The 16,990-nt window shown below is 37.3% G+C and overlaps 1 protein-coding gene across 1 annotated transcript; it reads right to left on the reverse strand.

The window, feature by feature from the left end:
• Nucleotides 1-5,320: 5,320 nt before the first annotated feature.
• OPRM1 (opioid receptor mu 1) lies at nt 5,321-13,250 on the reverse strand. The gene is made up of 3 exons (XM_010168368.2): nt 12,899-13,250; nt 11,181-11,701; nt 5,321-5,454 (listed from the first exon to the last, which is right to left on the reverse strand). The coding sequence occupies exons 1-3, from the start codon at nt 13,239-13,241 to the stop codon at nt 5,416-5,418; spliced, it is 903 nt and encodes a 300-aa protein (XP_010166670.1). The 5' UTR covers nt 13,242-13,250; the 3' UTR covers nt 5,321-5,415.
• Between the last annotated feature and the right edge of the window lie 3,740 nt (nt 13,251-16,990).

Here is a 16,990-nt window from a genome sequence, read left to right on the forward strand (position 1 = left end):
AAGCTGTACATTAGAGGTGGCAGAGAAACTCCATGTTAGCTGTACAAAAATAGAGGAGAAGTAGCAGCAGATTTACACATTCAGTCACATCACCTGTGTTTCTGTCTATTGGTTGTGCTGAAGTAGAAGCATAGAATTGTTTCGTTTGGAAAAAGACCTTAAGATCATTAAGTCACACCATAAACCTAACACTGCCAGGTCCACCAGTAACCATGTCCCTAAGTGCCAAACCTACACATGTCTTAAATACCTCCAGGCATGGTGACTCAACCACTTCCTGGGCAGCCTGTTCCAATGCTTGACAACCCTTTTGGTGAAGAATTTTTTTCCTAATACCCAATTTAAACCTCCCCTGATACAACTTCAGCCTGCTTCCTCTCATCCTTTTGCCTCTTACTTGGGAGAAGAGACCAACACCCACCTCGTTACACCCTCCTTGCAGGTAGTTGTAGGGAGCGATAAGGTCTCCTTTTCTCCAGACTAAACAAACCCAGTTCCCTCAGCCGCTCCTCATAAGACTTGTTCCCTAGACCCTTCACCAGCTCAAAGTTTTGAGTTTGAATGTGGATATCTAATAGAGTTTTTTAAAAACTTGTTTATTTTATCATTATTTAATATTCTTATGTTAATTTTTAGGAGATGGAACAGTTTGCTTCAGTTTCATGTTCAAATTTGTGTTTGCTCATTATTATTTTGGCTTTTGATGACTGAGCTTGGTAAAGGAGACTCATTTGAACTTTGTATGTCTTAATACAGGCAGATAGAAAATCATAGATCTGGGAGCAAAATAAATGCTGAAATAAAGTAACTGTGACATATTTGTAGATAAAAGTAAACAATTAAATGCATAGGAGCTCCTGGTAAGATGCCGATAAAGTGCAAACAACCTTTGGAGAATATAACCCTTGGATGAACATGCCCCTCTCTAAATATATATTTTTCAGGAACAACAGTAGCTGGTATATGAATGCATTTCTGAAATGTTATGTATGTGTCTGAAACTTTGGGTACTGTTGGCATTTCCACACCAACATGGACACAGGTATCAGCAGGCTAGTTGGCAGTGAGAGATGATACACAAAGAATGGAAATTTGGAAACCATGCCTCATAGGAAGAAAATTAAGAAGTGAAAAGTGTTTCATTTAATGTATTCAGAGAAGTAGAAAGATTTTGTAATGGTCTTTTTTTTTTCCTAATGAGGCTAAACCTTATCCTTGTTCAGATGAGGCTCCCAGTGTTAAATGCTCTAAACTGCCCTGGAAGAGCCTGCCTCTCTGCCTTGAATTTACTCAAGGGAAAGCTGGGACAATAAATTCTCTAGATCAGTTATCTCTGTAAGAAGCATCTCATACAAACCCTGTAACCAAGGAAGTGGTTCTATTAGCAAGAAGTCCTTAAACTTTCAGAAAAGTCACTGCAATAGGTAGGAAGTGAGGCAATCGCCAACTCAGGTAGGTCCCCTGTGTAAAGTATATGTAGCAGATACATGTTGGACAGAAATATCATGAGATATAAAGGGACTTCAGTCCTTTAAACTCATTGAATCAAGAATACCGTCCCTCCTCACTTTTCTTAAAAAACCATGTTATATCATACTCTGGAATCATTTGGACTTGGTAAATGACTAACAGAACAGTTTTGTAGAAAGTTTGAAGAGATGGTTAGAACATTTGGTTTTGGCCTTCAGATCTCTGGATGGTGAATTTGCCTGTAAGGGATGAACAAAGCACCATCTAAAGAAATCCTCAGAGTGTTTTGGTTTAAAAGTAACAATACAAGTAGCACTAGTAGCAGTAGATTTTAGGCAACCATGTGAAAACTTGAGCAAATCTCTTACGGGCCCTGAACAAACTTATACCAACAATAAAATACAATTTAGAAGTGAGAAAAACAAAACAAACAGAACACTATGAGTAAATTTATTATACAGGAAAATTCAGTGAAATCAGGATTACCTATACTGGAGTAAAACCCAGGGCAAGTTTTAAATGTCACATAGGTGGTTATGTCCACAGGCTGTTTTACTAAGGTTTCCCTTCCCTGCTCCTTTCCCTTTAACATTACTGCCTCTGCTTGTAGTTACTGTCTTACCTCTTGTCTGGTGTAAGCAGTGAACCTACTGCTGCTTCTTCCCCAACACAGCAGCAATCTTCTGTTCATCATGTAATGGTTTTCTTTCTGGTCCTATTCCTTTCTAGAAATGATTGTTCCTTTTAAACGCATAATTTCTATTAACATATTTGATGTCTGCTGCTTTGCTTTTTGCAGAGATATCAATGAGAGTGTAAAGAGAAGCATCACTTTTTTTCCTGTAAGTTTATGATGAAAAAATCAGTGAAGTAAAATGTTATAAAAAATCTAAACCAAAAACAAACAAAAGAACAAACAAACAAAAAATAGAGAAAATGTGCCTGGTAACATTGTCAGGACACTGAGACCTGCTGGGACAAAACAGTTTGCATTTAAGCTAGCAAATTCTTTTAGCCTCCAAAATTGTATAGGAGCATGCAGGTCAGCAGGGAACCAGACAGTAGCACCAGGCTCTACCCTGCCTCCAGATTTAGCAATAGAGGCAAGCTTGTTTCAGTGCCTGTGCACATTTAGTTTAATAGGAAAGAGCCTGGGAAGCCTACATCTGCCAGAAGCTGGAAAGGGGAAGTTTCCTTCTGCTCACCCTTTCTTTCTGTTGCTGGAGATGGACTCCTGCACTGGCTGGCTTCTGGAGCTGAGCCCCTACAGTGAGTTCTCAGCACAGGAGGGCTGTGTGTGGTTTGGATTAAAACGAAATTCCCCCCATATGCTCTTAAAATTTATTTTTTAACTAATGAACTATTGGGATTTTCCTTTTTTAAAATAATAGAAAAAACCCCATATTCTTTAAAACAGGTAATAAATCTGAGAACCTTCAAGGCAGTTGTGTTAGTATCAGTTGATTGCATGGAATTTTTTAAAGCTAAGCTATTAATGTATGGCATAACATGTTAATAATGTATTTGAATACAGTATGTTGCAAATATACAAGAAACACAAACATTTTTATTAAAGGTTTACAATGCAGATACAGAAGTTGCGTAATAATATGCTACTTACTGCAAAGCACTACCAATGAACATTCAAGCCTTCTGGAAAATACCAAGACATTTTACTTATTTTTGCTAATGCTCTGCTAATAGAATCTACTTCCTTATATCCTTAGACCATCAAGGCTACAACAATATTACTACTGCTAAAAATATTTACAGTCAGCTTGCTCAATTAATTATCGCACTGTAGAAACCAAAAATATCATTAAAAATATCAGGCTGTCTGTTAGCCAGTCATAATATTTTGCCTGTGAACTTCATTCCATTCTAAGAACAGAAGAAATAATGATGTCAATTCATTATGTTAATTCTATGAAAGCTGATGAACTTTTGGCTAGTCATGAAACTATGATTTTAAGTTTAATTAAACAGATTTCTGATCAATCAGTTAAGACTTTTCAAATAGTCATTCAATATATTTCGGTTCTGTGAGGTTGTATGTGAGCATCGCAGACAACTCAGAACCCATCAGATAGTAAGGATGTTGCATGATGTTAATCTGTTTGCATTTCTGGTCTGGTATATGTTCTTCTCATTATCTAAATAATACTGCTGTGTAGTGCAAAACAACATGTCAAATTCTTCCAAGTGCCTATCTTATGCTGTTTAAAAATTAGATGCAAAACCTCTTAGAATGGTAATGACTCTGGTTTAAACTTTAACAATGACTATGAGGAGATCCTTCTAACCTAATACAAAATTAAATATTAAATCCCTATGACAGCACAGTGGAATTTTCAACAGAAAAGGGAAAAAAATAAGGCACTTCTGCTATATCTAATTTCATATTCTGCTGATATATAGGGCTACATATTTATCTGCAACACAGTGATGAAATTCAAATATTACTTTAATTTGCAACTTGCAAGGATTTGGCCTTCAATCTTTATTACACAGTCCATGGCAGAAAAAAAATCACATTAAAAGCATATTGCTACATAGATTTTAACAATGAAAACAAGAAATACATTTTGGCTATAGAAATAAAAAGAAAAAAATACCCTGCTCCATAGAATTGTATTTTAGAATACACTGAAATTCATCAAAGTACATTTTCCCATGGTTAACTACTGAGGATTTATTTACAAAGCAAGTAACAAACAATGACTAGAAAATACCATTACACCACAAATTTTCTATATGGATATTTCTGGTTTTCATACTAGAAAACAGCTAAAAAGGCATTTACTTCAGTACAATGTTCCTGTCATAAATCTTAAAGTGTTTTAGCAGCTAATACAAAACGGAGATGGAGAATGTATTATGTTGGCTAGAAAAGCAAACATATTATGGGTTTGGCTAAGAAAAAATAGATGTATAGTAAAATGTAACATTAAAAAGAAACCCCAAAACCAAAGGTTTAATACATTAACTGCTCCAAGCGCTTCATATGGGGACAGTCGATGACTTACAAATTCAACACGTTGCTGACAGGGCAGCTGAAATTTGAGAAACTACTTGAAAGAGAAGTCATCATCAACCTGTGCTGGCTCTGACAGGTTTATGGTTAGATTTCTGTTCACATAGAATTTGTGTTAATAGAGTCTATGCTGTTTTATGTATAATTTGAAAATCAATAGCAATATGGAATACTTTAATTTACTCACCTCTTTTAGAAGAAGTGGTAGCTCATTGTTTTGATTTTAAAGTCTATTTTTATGTGAGAAACTGAAGCAGAAGGTGAAGCTTGGAGTTTTGTTTTTTGTTAAGTGAGCACTGAAATAAATATTCTCCCTTTGAAATTGTGGAACATGCAATCCTTGTAAGAGAAGACCTCTTGAACTGCAAATGTGTTGCTCTAGATGATCTTGTGAGACTTCAGTACACAAATAAACTGTACAGAAAACATCTCTATAAATAAATTTCAAGAGTAAATTCAGTACCCAACAGTATTACAACTTCATTCCCCATTATTTCCCATCATTAAAAGCTCACCCTAATTTTTCAAACTACAGTTGTCTAGCCTTTGCATTCTTGTTTCCAGCCTGTTTAACACCACTGGAACTTGTCAAGAGCACGTCAGATTGCTATAAGTACAAATCGCTTTGTTTTAGACTAATGGATGTCCTCCTGGTAAACATGACTGGTTTGAACACTGGAGCCTGGCAAACCCCCGTATCTCTTGGCTCTGCTTGCCGTTAAGTTTCATGCTTCTGTTATGCGCAATGGAGAAGTGCTGCAGAAGCAATTTTTGACAGACTGGAAAAGCAGGCACTTTCCTCTGTGGTATTTTTTTTTTTGAGGGAAAGTGTATCCTACACATTCCCAGAGCATACTGCCCAGCCATACTGGTGTGCAATTGCTTTGAGAGCTATGCGGCAGGAGACCCTGTCATGGCAGTGGAGTAGTTTCAGCTTCTTGAAGTTCCAACTGAAAGGAAAGAAATTGCAAATACAATGAACAATTACTTGATTTCTTCCCACCCACAAGTTTGTGTGTGTGTTTGCATGCGTGGGGTTTTTTTTTTTAAGAGGAATTTACTTCTCATATGCAGCTACTGCCCTGCCCTATAAAGATACACAGGTAGCCCAGAGAGTGAGGCAAGACTATGCCTTTGCCATAAAGCAACAAAGGCAGAGGAAACGATCACAGAAAAGTTTAATGTCTGACTTTCAAAGACAAAGAACATTAGTAGATTTGAAATTTGAAGTAGAATTAGAATATATTTCATACCAAGCCAGTGGTTCTCTTTCTAGAGGGGAGCCCTCTATGAATTTAATGAGTATGGAAGGTTTCACTCCCTCCCTGTCTTTTTTTTTGTAGCACTTGCAGGGGAATTAGTATTTTAGATGATACCTTCTGTGCTCACATCAGTATGTTGGCTAACGAGGAGACTGTTAGGACTCTTGATTTGAAAATAAATTTCTTCAAGGCCACAACATAATTCAAGTGCTTATTCAATTTAATATGGTATATTTAGGGATTTTCTTTATTCTGTATTGGGAATATTTCTCCTTAGCTCCTTTTGGCCAGAAACTGATCCGATCCTAAATGTGAATGTCCCTATCTTTTGGAGAAGTCTACTTCCAGAAATGAATTTTGAAGTTTATATTCACTTATCTTTATGGATTAAATAAAATAGAAGCATTTATTTTCTATTTTTTAACCAATTAACTTTTTCTAATTTATTAAGGAAAAAATGGAAATGTTTTGTTCCCTATTTTTTTCTAATCCACTGTTTAAAGAATGCCACAAACACAGGAAACCTTGGTAGCCATCTAATTAATTCTAGTCCTCCCAGCATAGTTTATTCTTGTTTCCTTTCATGAAATAGTCTGAGAAACACATTATGCTTTCTCTGCTACCTAGAAGATTCGCAAAGAGCCCATGTCAGTGTGAATCAGCTACAAAAAAAGCCCAGTTTTAAGGATCTATTGAACTCTAGATAAGATTTTAATAGATGTCATTATCTTGCCAGAAATGGGCTTTATAGGAAATCAATACTTTATTCTTGAAATACAGTATTATTTACAAAGGAGATGAGTACTTTTTCTAAAAACACACAGAAAGGCCATTCTCTATTAATACAGGTAGATGTAAATCTGTCAGAGTTTGGAGTTATAGAATCTGCCCAGCTTTTGTCATGTTTCTGGATAGAATTCACCAGCATCCTCCATATTTTTTTGTCACCTGTCATACAGCACTGGGAAAATTAAAACATAAGAAAGTACTTTCTTAATTTATTTAATCAAGTGAAACTATCTTTCAATTTTTATTTGTTTCAACTTAAAAATAGGGGGCTTTTAATCCAATATCCTTTTTATTTTTACATGTGGCTGCCAATCCAAGCAATAAAGGCAAAGCTTTCAGGGCTGAGCTTCTGGTTACTCATCATATCGGTCTCATTTTCAGCATATGAGGAGGATTTGCAGCTTCCATTATGCCATTTAGCTTTTTGCATTTTTAGCTTCAGTGCAGAAAGCATCAGAAGCTAAAAATACAAAAACCAGTTACATAGGATGACTAAATGGTCCTGAAAATGTGCCTATACATAATTTTCTTAGTTGCTTGGTGAGGCTGCTATAAAAACTTAAATGGGTCACAAAGAAACTAACTCACTGAAACAAATTAAATTTATCAGATTTCTATAACTATTAATAATAATTTTCCTAAGTATTTAGGATTTTTTTGTTATTAACAGATATTAACAAAAATAAAAGGTATTTGGAAAACAGTTTTCAGGAAAAAAGAATTAGCAATGAATTTTAAATTTTAAAAAATACTCAAACTTTTTTTAATCTCAGAGATTAATGCAGAGGGTCTCTGTGCATCTGAAGTAAAAGCTACTTCAAAATACTTGTCAAAGTCTTTGTTATGAATCAGGTTAATGTCAATGACATCAAAAAACCTCAGCCATTTGCAAAAGCTAGTATTTGGCCCTTTATTACCATTATCTACCAACATTGGGTCATACAAAGAAAAGTTCAAAGCAAGCAGTTTTGCTTTGCAAGCAATTTTTCCAGGATTCCATCACCCCTACTCTCCTTTTAACTCTTCACAAAAATGCACTTATAAGATTACATATGTCTCCCTGAAAATTAATGTGAGCCAAACCTTTAAGCTCACTTTGGAAAAAAATGCAACTTATGCATTTTACCTGCAGGATACATCCCCCACAGACATGAAACTTACAACTCTTCCAGTTTTTGCATGCCTGATTATCCTCGGTCTTTTCTCCCTTAGAACTATGTTGCTCCACTGAGCATGTACAATTTCTATAAAAGCTTCCTCTAACAGTGTTATGGATCGGATGCTACTCTGTGCATTTGAAAGAAGCTGCATTTCTGGAAGAGTTTTGAACTCATTCTGCTCTTTGACTTTTTGTAAATGCTGATAAAACAAAAATCAAACTCTTAATCTAGATCTTTTTGGTAATGCCAAAGGAGGCCAAAGACCAGTATCTTAACTTGGAATAATATGAACATTTATGATGTTTTCTGTTACTGCTTTTGCACTGTTAGAAAACACAGTTATTTCTTCCACCAGTGGGTTTTTAAGTGCTTTAAGAGTGGAAAACCCTAAGCTGTTGAGCGATTCAGTGCCTGCAGTTCTTATTAACTTTAGCAGGAGTAAAGAAGTCTCACATGGCAAAAAAAGTAACTGCAGAACATCTGTTTCTTTAAAGATGACATGAAGTGTGCAGAGTATATATAACCTTGCAATTAGAATTCATACCAAATGCTCTCTAAGGCCTTGTCTATACAAGAAAGAGCTTGTCAATATCCTTAGATCAATACAGATATACCAGCTATACTTTCTTGTACAAAAAGCACTTACCTGTGAAAAGAATGCCCTGTCAATAGAATTTACAAAACTCACAATTTGAGCAAACAGTGCCTTCTTTGTTTTTTTTCTTTATTTTTTTCTTTCTTTTTTCTTTTCTGAGAGCAAAAGCTGCATTCACCCTAGGGCTTTCTCTATTTAAAATAATAATAATAATATTTTTTTTTAAATTATGCTGTTACATTTTTAAGTACTATCCCAGAGAACCTTTTTAGAGTAGATTGGTCTTACAACCTTGTCTGTCTTTCTGAAAATAGCAGACAACAAAAATATTGTCTCTTCCTGCAAATTTACTGGAGGAAAAAAAAGAAAAAGAATTTTAATTCTTAGGTTTGAACATGGCTTAATGTGAACATATTCTATAGATGTTATGAAGAGTGAGAAGGACTGTACCCGATAACTGGGAATGCAGCAGTGAGAAGGCTCAAGTCAGCATCCAGTGAGCACATCTGGCAGAAATAAACCAGTGGCAGCAGCAGCAACTGCCAAAGCAAGGACTTCAGGGATGGTGGTGAGGAAAGTGAATTGGGCTCATTTATGGCCACTTCAAATTCTTTCAAATACCAGACCAGGTAAAGAGACCTATCCACCCATCTATGAGGACATGAGCTTCCAAGTATTGTTTTCTTCTCCCCAGCCCTGGGGAAAACCGATGGCTAGTTGCTAGAAGAGCTACCAAAGTAGTCAAAATTGGGTAGTCAAACAATTTCTTACAGCTCTGCATATATTTTTTTTGTTCCAAGCATATTGTCTCTTTGCTTGAGTTTCCTTCCTTCCTGCCCCACTCAGACCTCATTCCTGATGTTCCCCTTTCTTCTCTGCACTCTTCCCCTCACATCCCTTTCCCTTCAGCGTCTTCCCCATCACTTCTCTTTACATGTGCATTATCTCTTCTTAACTAATTTCATCACTGTTCCCTGAATGGAAAAAAACCCACAACCAACAAAGAACCCAGCTAAGAGACTATCTTCCTCCTCATTGTCACTATAAAGCTCACTTCACTTGCTTGGTCCATCCCTCAGCTGGCTCTCTCCCTTGTTGGTGCAGGTTGAAAGATCTTTGTGAGAAGGATCATCTTCTATTCTGTGTTTGCTCAGTGGCCAGGGAAATAGACTTTATTTCACTTGGCCTCTGGGCAGTACTACATTGATCTTTGCTAAGGGTAGAAGTTTAGAATATAAAAATAATATAAAAATGCGTAACTAGATGTAGAAAATGTGTGAATACACTGTACTGTAAAAAGTTGGTATACTAAATATAGATATAATGCTGTTGTCAGTCACATGCACAAAATTGACTCCACTGTGGGTTACAAATGTATTATTAACAGCTGAATCTGTCTAATAGCTTTTAGCTACACTTAGTAAACATTGCACATATATACATACGTACATGTATGCACCTCTGCCGCGTTTGGCAGTTTTGCTCTGTGGTGGTTTCACTTGCTCCACCACCAAAGTGTGTGTAAGACTGAGCAGGTGCTAACTGATTTCGCAGGCCAGTTTGGCATGTACGAGTCAGATGCTGCTGAACGACACCACCAACTGCAGATGCTTAATAAAGCTTCTCCCTTTAGCCTGCTCCCTCCTCTTTTCTGGTGCAATTACTATTTTGTATGTTTGGAGATGGTAATGTTCTGATTTGGGCTCCCTGGCAGCAGCTGAGTGGCAGGTACACAACTGCTTTCTTTCACAAGAAGCCATTGACTTCTGCACCTCGAGGAGGCAGTGAGCTTGTGGCTGAGGTGGCAGCAGTAAGAAACTGGTGCAGGAGCAACCTGAGGATATTGCTGAAAGGTGATATGGTAAGGAATGAACTAGGCTTGTGCCTTTTGTTCTTCTTTTTAATGAATTGCAGAGATGACTCAAAGTTTTTCTAGTGCTTATGATGCACTTAAGATACTTTCATGAATGCTAAGATTTGCTTTCATGTTTTGCTTGATGTTCACTGAGGGAGGGGGATTGGAAATTCTCAGGACTAATCACAGGAACATGGATATTGAACATGTAACAAAAAAGCTTATTTGCAAAAGCTATGCAAAAATATCCAAATAATTTAAAAAACCCCTAGTTATCTTGGTATCTACTATACCATAAAATCCCTATTTCTCAAAGTTTTTTCTACATAGAAAAGGTATATTCTCAGTATAACTTAAATGGCAAAATGGCAAAATGCTCCTGGACATATGTGTATATATTTTTATATATATCTCTTTTTATATATCTCTCTCAAAACCCTCCTTAGCCAACACAGATAATTATCTAAGAACTCTGTGTAGACAAGTCTTTGTCTACTTCTTGCATGTCTTCCAGGACAAACAGGTAGAAAGCCAGGTAGACCTTCTTTTACATCAATCATAAGTGTACAAGAACAGTTTCTTCTCTTTTTTATTTAGTGTTGCAATGGGAGAAGAGAGATATATATTCTGTCCCACTCCTGTGTCTGTCAGCAGATGAGTTTGAATAGAGAAAGCTGTGATTAATCTCCAACCAGTTCTAAAGCAGTCAACTGTTGTAAACATCCTGCAGAAGAAACACTGTTTTGTGTGCTTTGTATATGCATTCACTCTGGACCCAGTCATGCAAGGTACCTTTGAAAACCCTCATCTTCGGAGCATCAACTAGAGGAGCAAACAACTAGCACCATGCAGGACAGGGGTTTTTGTGTATGCATATACTAGTTTCAAAAATAACCCTGAAGGTGTTTAGACCTTCAAATAGCTACAAATCAGTAAAAACTGTAACTTCAGAATACACGTCATCTCCAAGCGGGAGGCCTGGATCCAGAGATGACATCTCCACTGCTAGTCATACCTGATGGTTAGTCCTGTCCACAGTGTTGGCAGTGGAAGCATGGTCACGAGTGTTTTGTCGGACTCGGGTGGAGTTTTGCTGCTCAATGGCTGAGGAAGTGGGGATGCAGAACTCTCTGAAACACCTTTTGAAATTCTCATCTAGAAATGCATAAAGGACTGGATTAAGGCAGCTATTTGTATACCCTAGAGCAATACAGAAGTGCCAGGAGACAGTCTGGAAAGTAGTTTCTGGGATGTTGACCAGGGCTTTAATGATGACATAAATGTGGATCGGAGTCCAGCAGACAATAAACACTGCCACCACTACAAGAACCATCCTTGTGATTCTCCGCAGGTTCCTGTCCTTCTCTTTGGAGCCAGATAACATGCGAACACTCTTCAGGCGTAAAATCATCAGCCCATAGCACACGGTAATGATCAGGACTGGCATGATGAAGGCAAAGATGAACACACAGATTTTCAGAAGATTCTCCCAGTACCATGCAGGGTGGGAGAACGTAAGTGTGCAGTCAACAGAGCCTGGAGAAAAATGAAAACAGCAGAAAAGAACAAGCAGGTCAGTTTTTCATTTGCTTTTCTTTAAGCCTTTTTTGTTAATTATCATAGGCAAATATACAAAGATTTACTCTAAATAGCTAAAATGAACCAATCTGTGACCTGTCATTGGCACAAAAATTGATAGGAGATAGTGCTGCAAAGCATGTATGAAGTGTGAGTGAAAAAAACAAAACAGAAGTAACGTGTTCTCGTGTTCTCTTTTGCATTTTATTGCTTGGAATTGCATGTATGTTGGACAAGAAAAAAGAGTCGAATTGTCATAAATGCTTAAACTTTGACTCATTTCCACTTTCAGTATAAAACTTGGTGGAAAGAAAGATGGTTCAATCACCCTATCTGCTGAGAGTTTGAGCATTTCAGGGCAATGGGGAAGAGAATGACATGACATTTGGTAACTACACAATGGAGGTTTTGGTTTTATGTTGAGATGCTGTCACTTCATGGAAGGTCTTTGAGCACCAGTGATCCAGAACGTGCTCTCTGCTCTGTATCATGTCCTGCCAAATGAGCTACAACATATCTACGACTGCCAACTTCAGTGGGAATATCCTGGGTAAAGCACAGGATTCTGTGCTGTAGGACAGCTTGTAATATCCCTGCAGCAGAAGGCAGGCAGGCACAGATGCTTTTCCAAACACTACAGTAATTGTGTGAGGCAGAGAGACTCGCATGGCCCCGTAGAAGGAGCTGGAGCTGCCTTTTGTAAAACACAGTTCATGTGCAATCCTGTGGCTTTAAAATGGAAGAGGGTAGATTTAGATTAGATATTAGGAAGAAATTCTTCACTGTGAGAGTGGTCAGACACTGGAACAGGTTGCCCAAAGAAGTTGTGGCTGCCCCCTCCTTGGAAGTGTTCAAGGCCAGGTTGGATGAGGCTTTGAGCAACCTGGTCTTGTGTAAGGTGTCCCTGCTCATGGCAGGGGGGGTGGAACTAGATGATCTTTAAGGTCCCTTACTTTCTGTGTTTCTGTGAACCCTAACCATTCTATGTTTCTATGAACTACATCAAGATGCAAAATTGTTGAAGGGGGCCATTTGCACTGACACGTGCTTTATACAGGTTGGAGGTCAGAAGTTAATTCAACACCTCTATAGTAAAGTGAAACAATGCAGAAAGGAGTTTAAGCATTGCAATTTAGAAATGAAAGCCAGACTTACCATGCCTGTATTTAGTAGTTGCCATGAACATAACTGGAAGGCCAATGGCAGAAGAAAGAATCCAGTTGCAGACATTGACAATTTTGGCATTTCTGGGGGTACGGAAATCAAGAGCCTTAACTGGATGGCAAACAGCTACATAGCGATCCACACTCATCGTGCAGAGTGTAAAGATACTGGTGAACATGTTGTAGTAGTCTATGGATATAACAATCTTACAAAGGATGGTACCAAATGGCCATGTTCCCATCAAGTAATTCACACTCTGGAATGGCAGAGTACTCGTTGCTAGGGCATCTGCCAATGCAAGATTGAAAATATAGATATTGGTGGCAGTCTTCATTTTCGTGTACCTAGAAAAGAAAATCAGCAAAGCACGTGAATGACCACAACTGACAATGTTTAAAAAAATAGTCCAGTGCACCATCTATAAGAAAATTCTGTGAAATAATGTGCTAGATACTGCCAAAGATCGTCTTTTCTGCTTTTAGACAAATGACCTTGCTATGGTTTATCTACAATAACGTTTGCAGTTCAGCCAGGCATTAGCTAAAGAGTGTAGGAAAGAAAAGGAAAAAATATTTTAACACATGCAGAGAGAAAGGATGCATGTAGAAGAAACAATATTGTAGGTGCTAAAGAACTGAGAAGCTGAAAAAAAATTGTATGTGTACATATCAGACACTGTACTAAATGGATAGACTTTCTGTATCTGCTGATGTCACATTGAGTATCAGGATTGTGGTCTGTAGAAATAGAGAACTCATTTGTAGGTTGTGGAGCAGTAATGACATCATTCCTTAGGGAATAAATACCTAAAAGATTTGTACAATTATAAAGTCCACTGTGTCTAAAAATTCAGGCTTTTAGATTTTCTCATTTCTTTGTAATGACAGAATATTAAAATAATTTGTAATGATGGTTACTACATTGCTTTACTAGTCTTAATGTCCAATGTAAGTCGGACAGATCATCTTTCAATCAAATGAGAAGACAGGTGCTATTAACCGTATGCATTGAATGCATCAATAGAACCACCACCTGGGTGGGTGCTGCTGCCCTGTTGCTTGAGGTAGGAATGCTTGCTCTGCCCCACAGTGCCTGTTTTGGCAGAAGGGTCTTCAACCTCCATTGCACCCCCTTCTTCCTAAGTTTGTGCTGCTAACAGCCCAAAAACCACTCCCAGAATTTTGAGTGCATCACACTTCAATCACAGCTGAGCAGCTTTTTATGTTTTAATTTGCATTTGCATTGCTAAAGGTAGAGTCCAAATTCCTCCTTAGTTTAATCAAATTTTTTGAAGAGCCCTTCACTGTTTCATGTCCATTGTGTCAGCTGAGCAGCACTTGAGGTCCCCTTTTTGTAAGGGTGCTGTTTTTGCAGTAGTACAATGAGTGTTTCACTCTAAATAATGTTCCCGGCCACGCTGCACTGCTGTCCTGATTGCTGCCAAGGCTGCTGGGCACTGCAGCTGCCTGGCTTTCGGGAGGTCAAATGGCTTGTTCATTTGATAAAACTTCCTTCTCTTCCTGTAAAGTAACACGTACAGTGTTTGATCAAACATTTTTCATTTTATAGAGTGATTTGCAAGAGAAATAGCCCATTTGAAAAGATCTTTCAGGCACCCTGCTGGGAAAGACAAAGTGTAAAATACAGTATTTCATGGGGTTTTTTCTCTCTGACTTTGTTCTCTTTAGAACATGAGTCAGCTGCAAAAAACCCCCCTGATGATGGGGCTGTGTAGAAAAAGTAGGGAACATGAATTTGAAATTTTTTTTGGTAGCATCTGGAGAAATGCAAACTTCTTGCTGAATGCATCTAGATAGCTTTTATGATTAATATCTGAAGAACTTTTTACTGGCGTTGTTCTCTCCTTTCTAGCACTGTGCATGAGGAGCCACTAACACCCCTAATTTCAATTTAGGGTGTTTTTTAAAAAAGATTTTCAAGTAGATCCAAGCTCTTTTTTGACTGCTGTCTTGAGAAAGTATGATCTGAGTATGATACTTACAAGTTTTAAATATAATCTATATTCTGAAAGTACCCTAAAAAGTTTTCTTACGGGAGTACTCTATTTATGCAACGAGAGTGTAACACTAATTTAGGAAGAGGTAGATTCTGCAAGCATCTAAACCTTTCTCTGCTGGGAATTATTTAGCAAAAATGTACAGGATTGCAGTGTAAGAGAGGTACACAATAAACTGTAGCTCTAAAAACGGTTTGGAGGGAGGAGAAAATATTTTCTGGGCAATTTGCTGGAGAATCTCGCAGAGAAGAATGAAAAAAGCAATATTTTTATATTGACTTTACTATTACACAGAATGAAAAAGTTGTACTAAGCCCTCTATTTGCCATGTCCCCTGTTCTTTACCAAAAATGCATGTCTTCTCCATAGGTCTGACAACAGACTCAGGACTAGCTAAGGCTGTGTCCAGACAGCTAACCTGGAGGTTTGATTGTGTTGTGAGCAGACACATCAGCTTGCTCCAGTCTGATCCATTTGGGCAGCAACAGCAGCAGAGGGGTAGTGGCTCGAAATTCTGCACAGACACAGAAAGGCGAGGAGGATCCTGCACCCTTAGCCAGGCTGCTGATCCTTACTCAACACTGAGGTGATTGCCCTGTCTTTATGGCTGGATAAGAAAGCACGCTTAGGTATGCTGCTCAGTGCTGCTGCCATCACACGCGATTCTGGCACCCTCCTGTCCGGAGAGTACATCATCAGATGGTAATGGTAATGGTCTTGTTATCAGTAATTAAAGTCATTCTTATGATTTAAAGGAAATGCTTGATACAGAAAAAAAAATCAAACTGCATAAGTGACTCTCAGGTTAGCAAGCCAGACGACTGGCAGGGAAAAGCTCTGAATAAATGGAATAAAGCTTCTTCACTGGGACTGGCCTGGGCCTTATCCCACTGAAATGCTACACGTTTTTCAGTTTTTGTATCTTGCTTTCATTGTCAGTTTGAGCTTTAAAATTTTTGGACTTATTTCATTTAATGGGCTTTATAAGCTATTAATGAAGGATTTTGCTTTATGTACTCTGTAATCTTTGTATTTCTAATCATGCCGTTCTTAAAAAGAAAAAAAGCAGAGCTTTTGTGGTGATCGAAAGTATTTACCTCCACAATTGCCTAATCAACAAAAGCCTACTGAAATTCACAATATTTCTTTCAGTGAATTCTATGGGATTTGGGTGTTTCTCTGTACTGAGTATTTCAGATTTTATAAAGGGCTTATTTCCAAAAGGTACATTTTGTTAAACATGTATTTTTTTCAAACAGGTAGATTATTAATGTCCCCAGGATTATTTTTTTGGTACAAACAAATAAATACTGAAGCAATTTATTAAAAGTAATTTTAACAGCATGAAAAATAGCAGTCCCTCAAAATAGAGCTCTTCAAAGCCTTGATCTTAGCTGTTATTACATGTTTTGCTAAGGTATCAGTCTACTTATTTGAACAAGGAGCACAAACATTTCCATCATCCATGTGTATGTGATGAGATTTTATATGTAATTAAAGTCACAGGATATCTGTATGATTTATAATACTAAAAGTATTGTGTTTACAGATGCAATCTTTTAAGAGATACTGTTTTCACATTTTTATTCAAGGCTACTAGAGAATCTAAAAAATGAACAGAAGTGTAAAGAAAGAGTCTTAATTGCAAACCCATGAAAATCTGAATGTTGGTTTTTAGACTACCTTGAAATTTTAGCATCTAAAATACTAAGTATATTAAATTTTGCATGACAATGAGCAAGGTTGCAAGTGAAGACCAAAGTTGGCTTTAGGAAACATTACTTTCGTTTTTACAACTCTGAAATGAAAGACTAATTGTCTTTCATAATTGCAACATGATGATTCAATTTTTTTGGTGAATATTTAGCTTGGTACTGCTCTTGATACATAATCAAATTAATTATGCTCATTATAATACTGACAACTACTAGTATGCCCTTTTTATCTCCTCAGTGCAGGTTTTGTACCATAAAATATCTACGTTTATAAGCATTTTTTGTTGGTAGTAATAGATGATAGATCAGATTTACAACAATAAGAATATACTTCATGTCTGCCTAATTCTG

Source organism: Antrostomus carolinensis, unplaced genomic scaffold (genome assembly GCF_000700745.2).
Source record: "Antrostomus carolinensis isolate BGI_N321 unplaced genomic scaffold, ASM70074v2 scaffold445, whole genome shotgun sequence".
NCBI classification, from domain to species: domain Eukaryota; kingdom Metazoa; phylum Chordata; class Aves; order Caprimulgiformes; family Caprimulgidae; genus Antrostomus; species Antrostomus carolinensis.

What these genes read in the sequence shown, in the direction of transcription:
- OPRM1 (XM_010168368.2), bottom strand. Translation starts at nt 13,241, where the DNA reads ATGAAGACTGCCACCAATATCTATATTTTCAATCTTGCATTGGCAGAT. An exon ending in AACTACTAAATACAGGCATG is followed by an intron (nt 11,702 to 12,898) that starts GTAAGTCTGGCT and finishes ATTTTTCTCCAG; the next exon opens with GCTCTGTTGACTGCACACTT. An exon ending in TGGACAGGACTAACCATCAG is followed by an intron (nt 5,455 to 11,180) that starts GTATGACTAGCA and finishes CTTTCCTTTCAG; the next exon opens with TTGGAACTTCAAGAAGCTGA.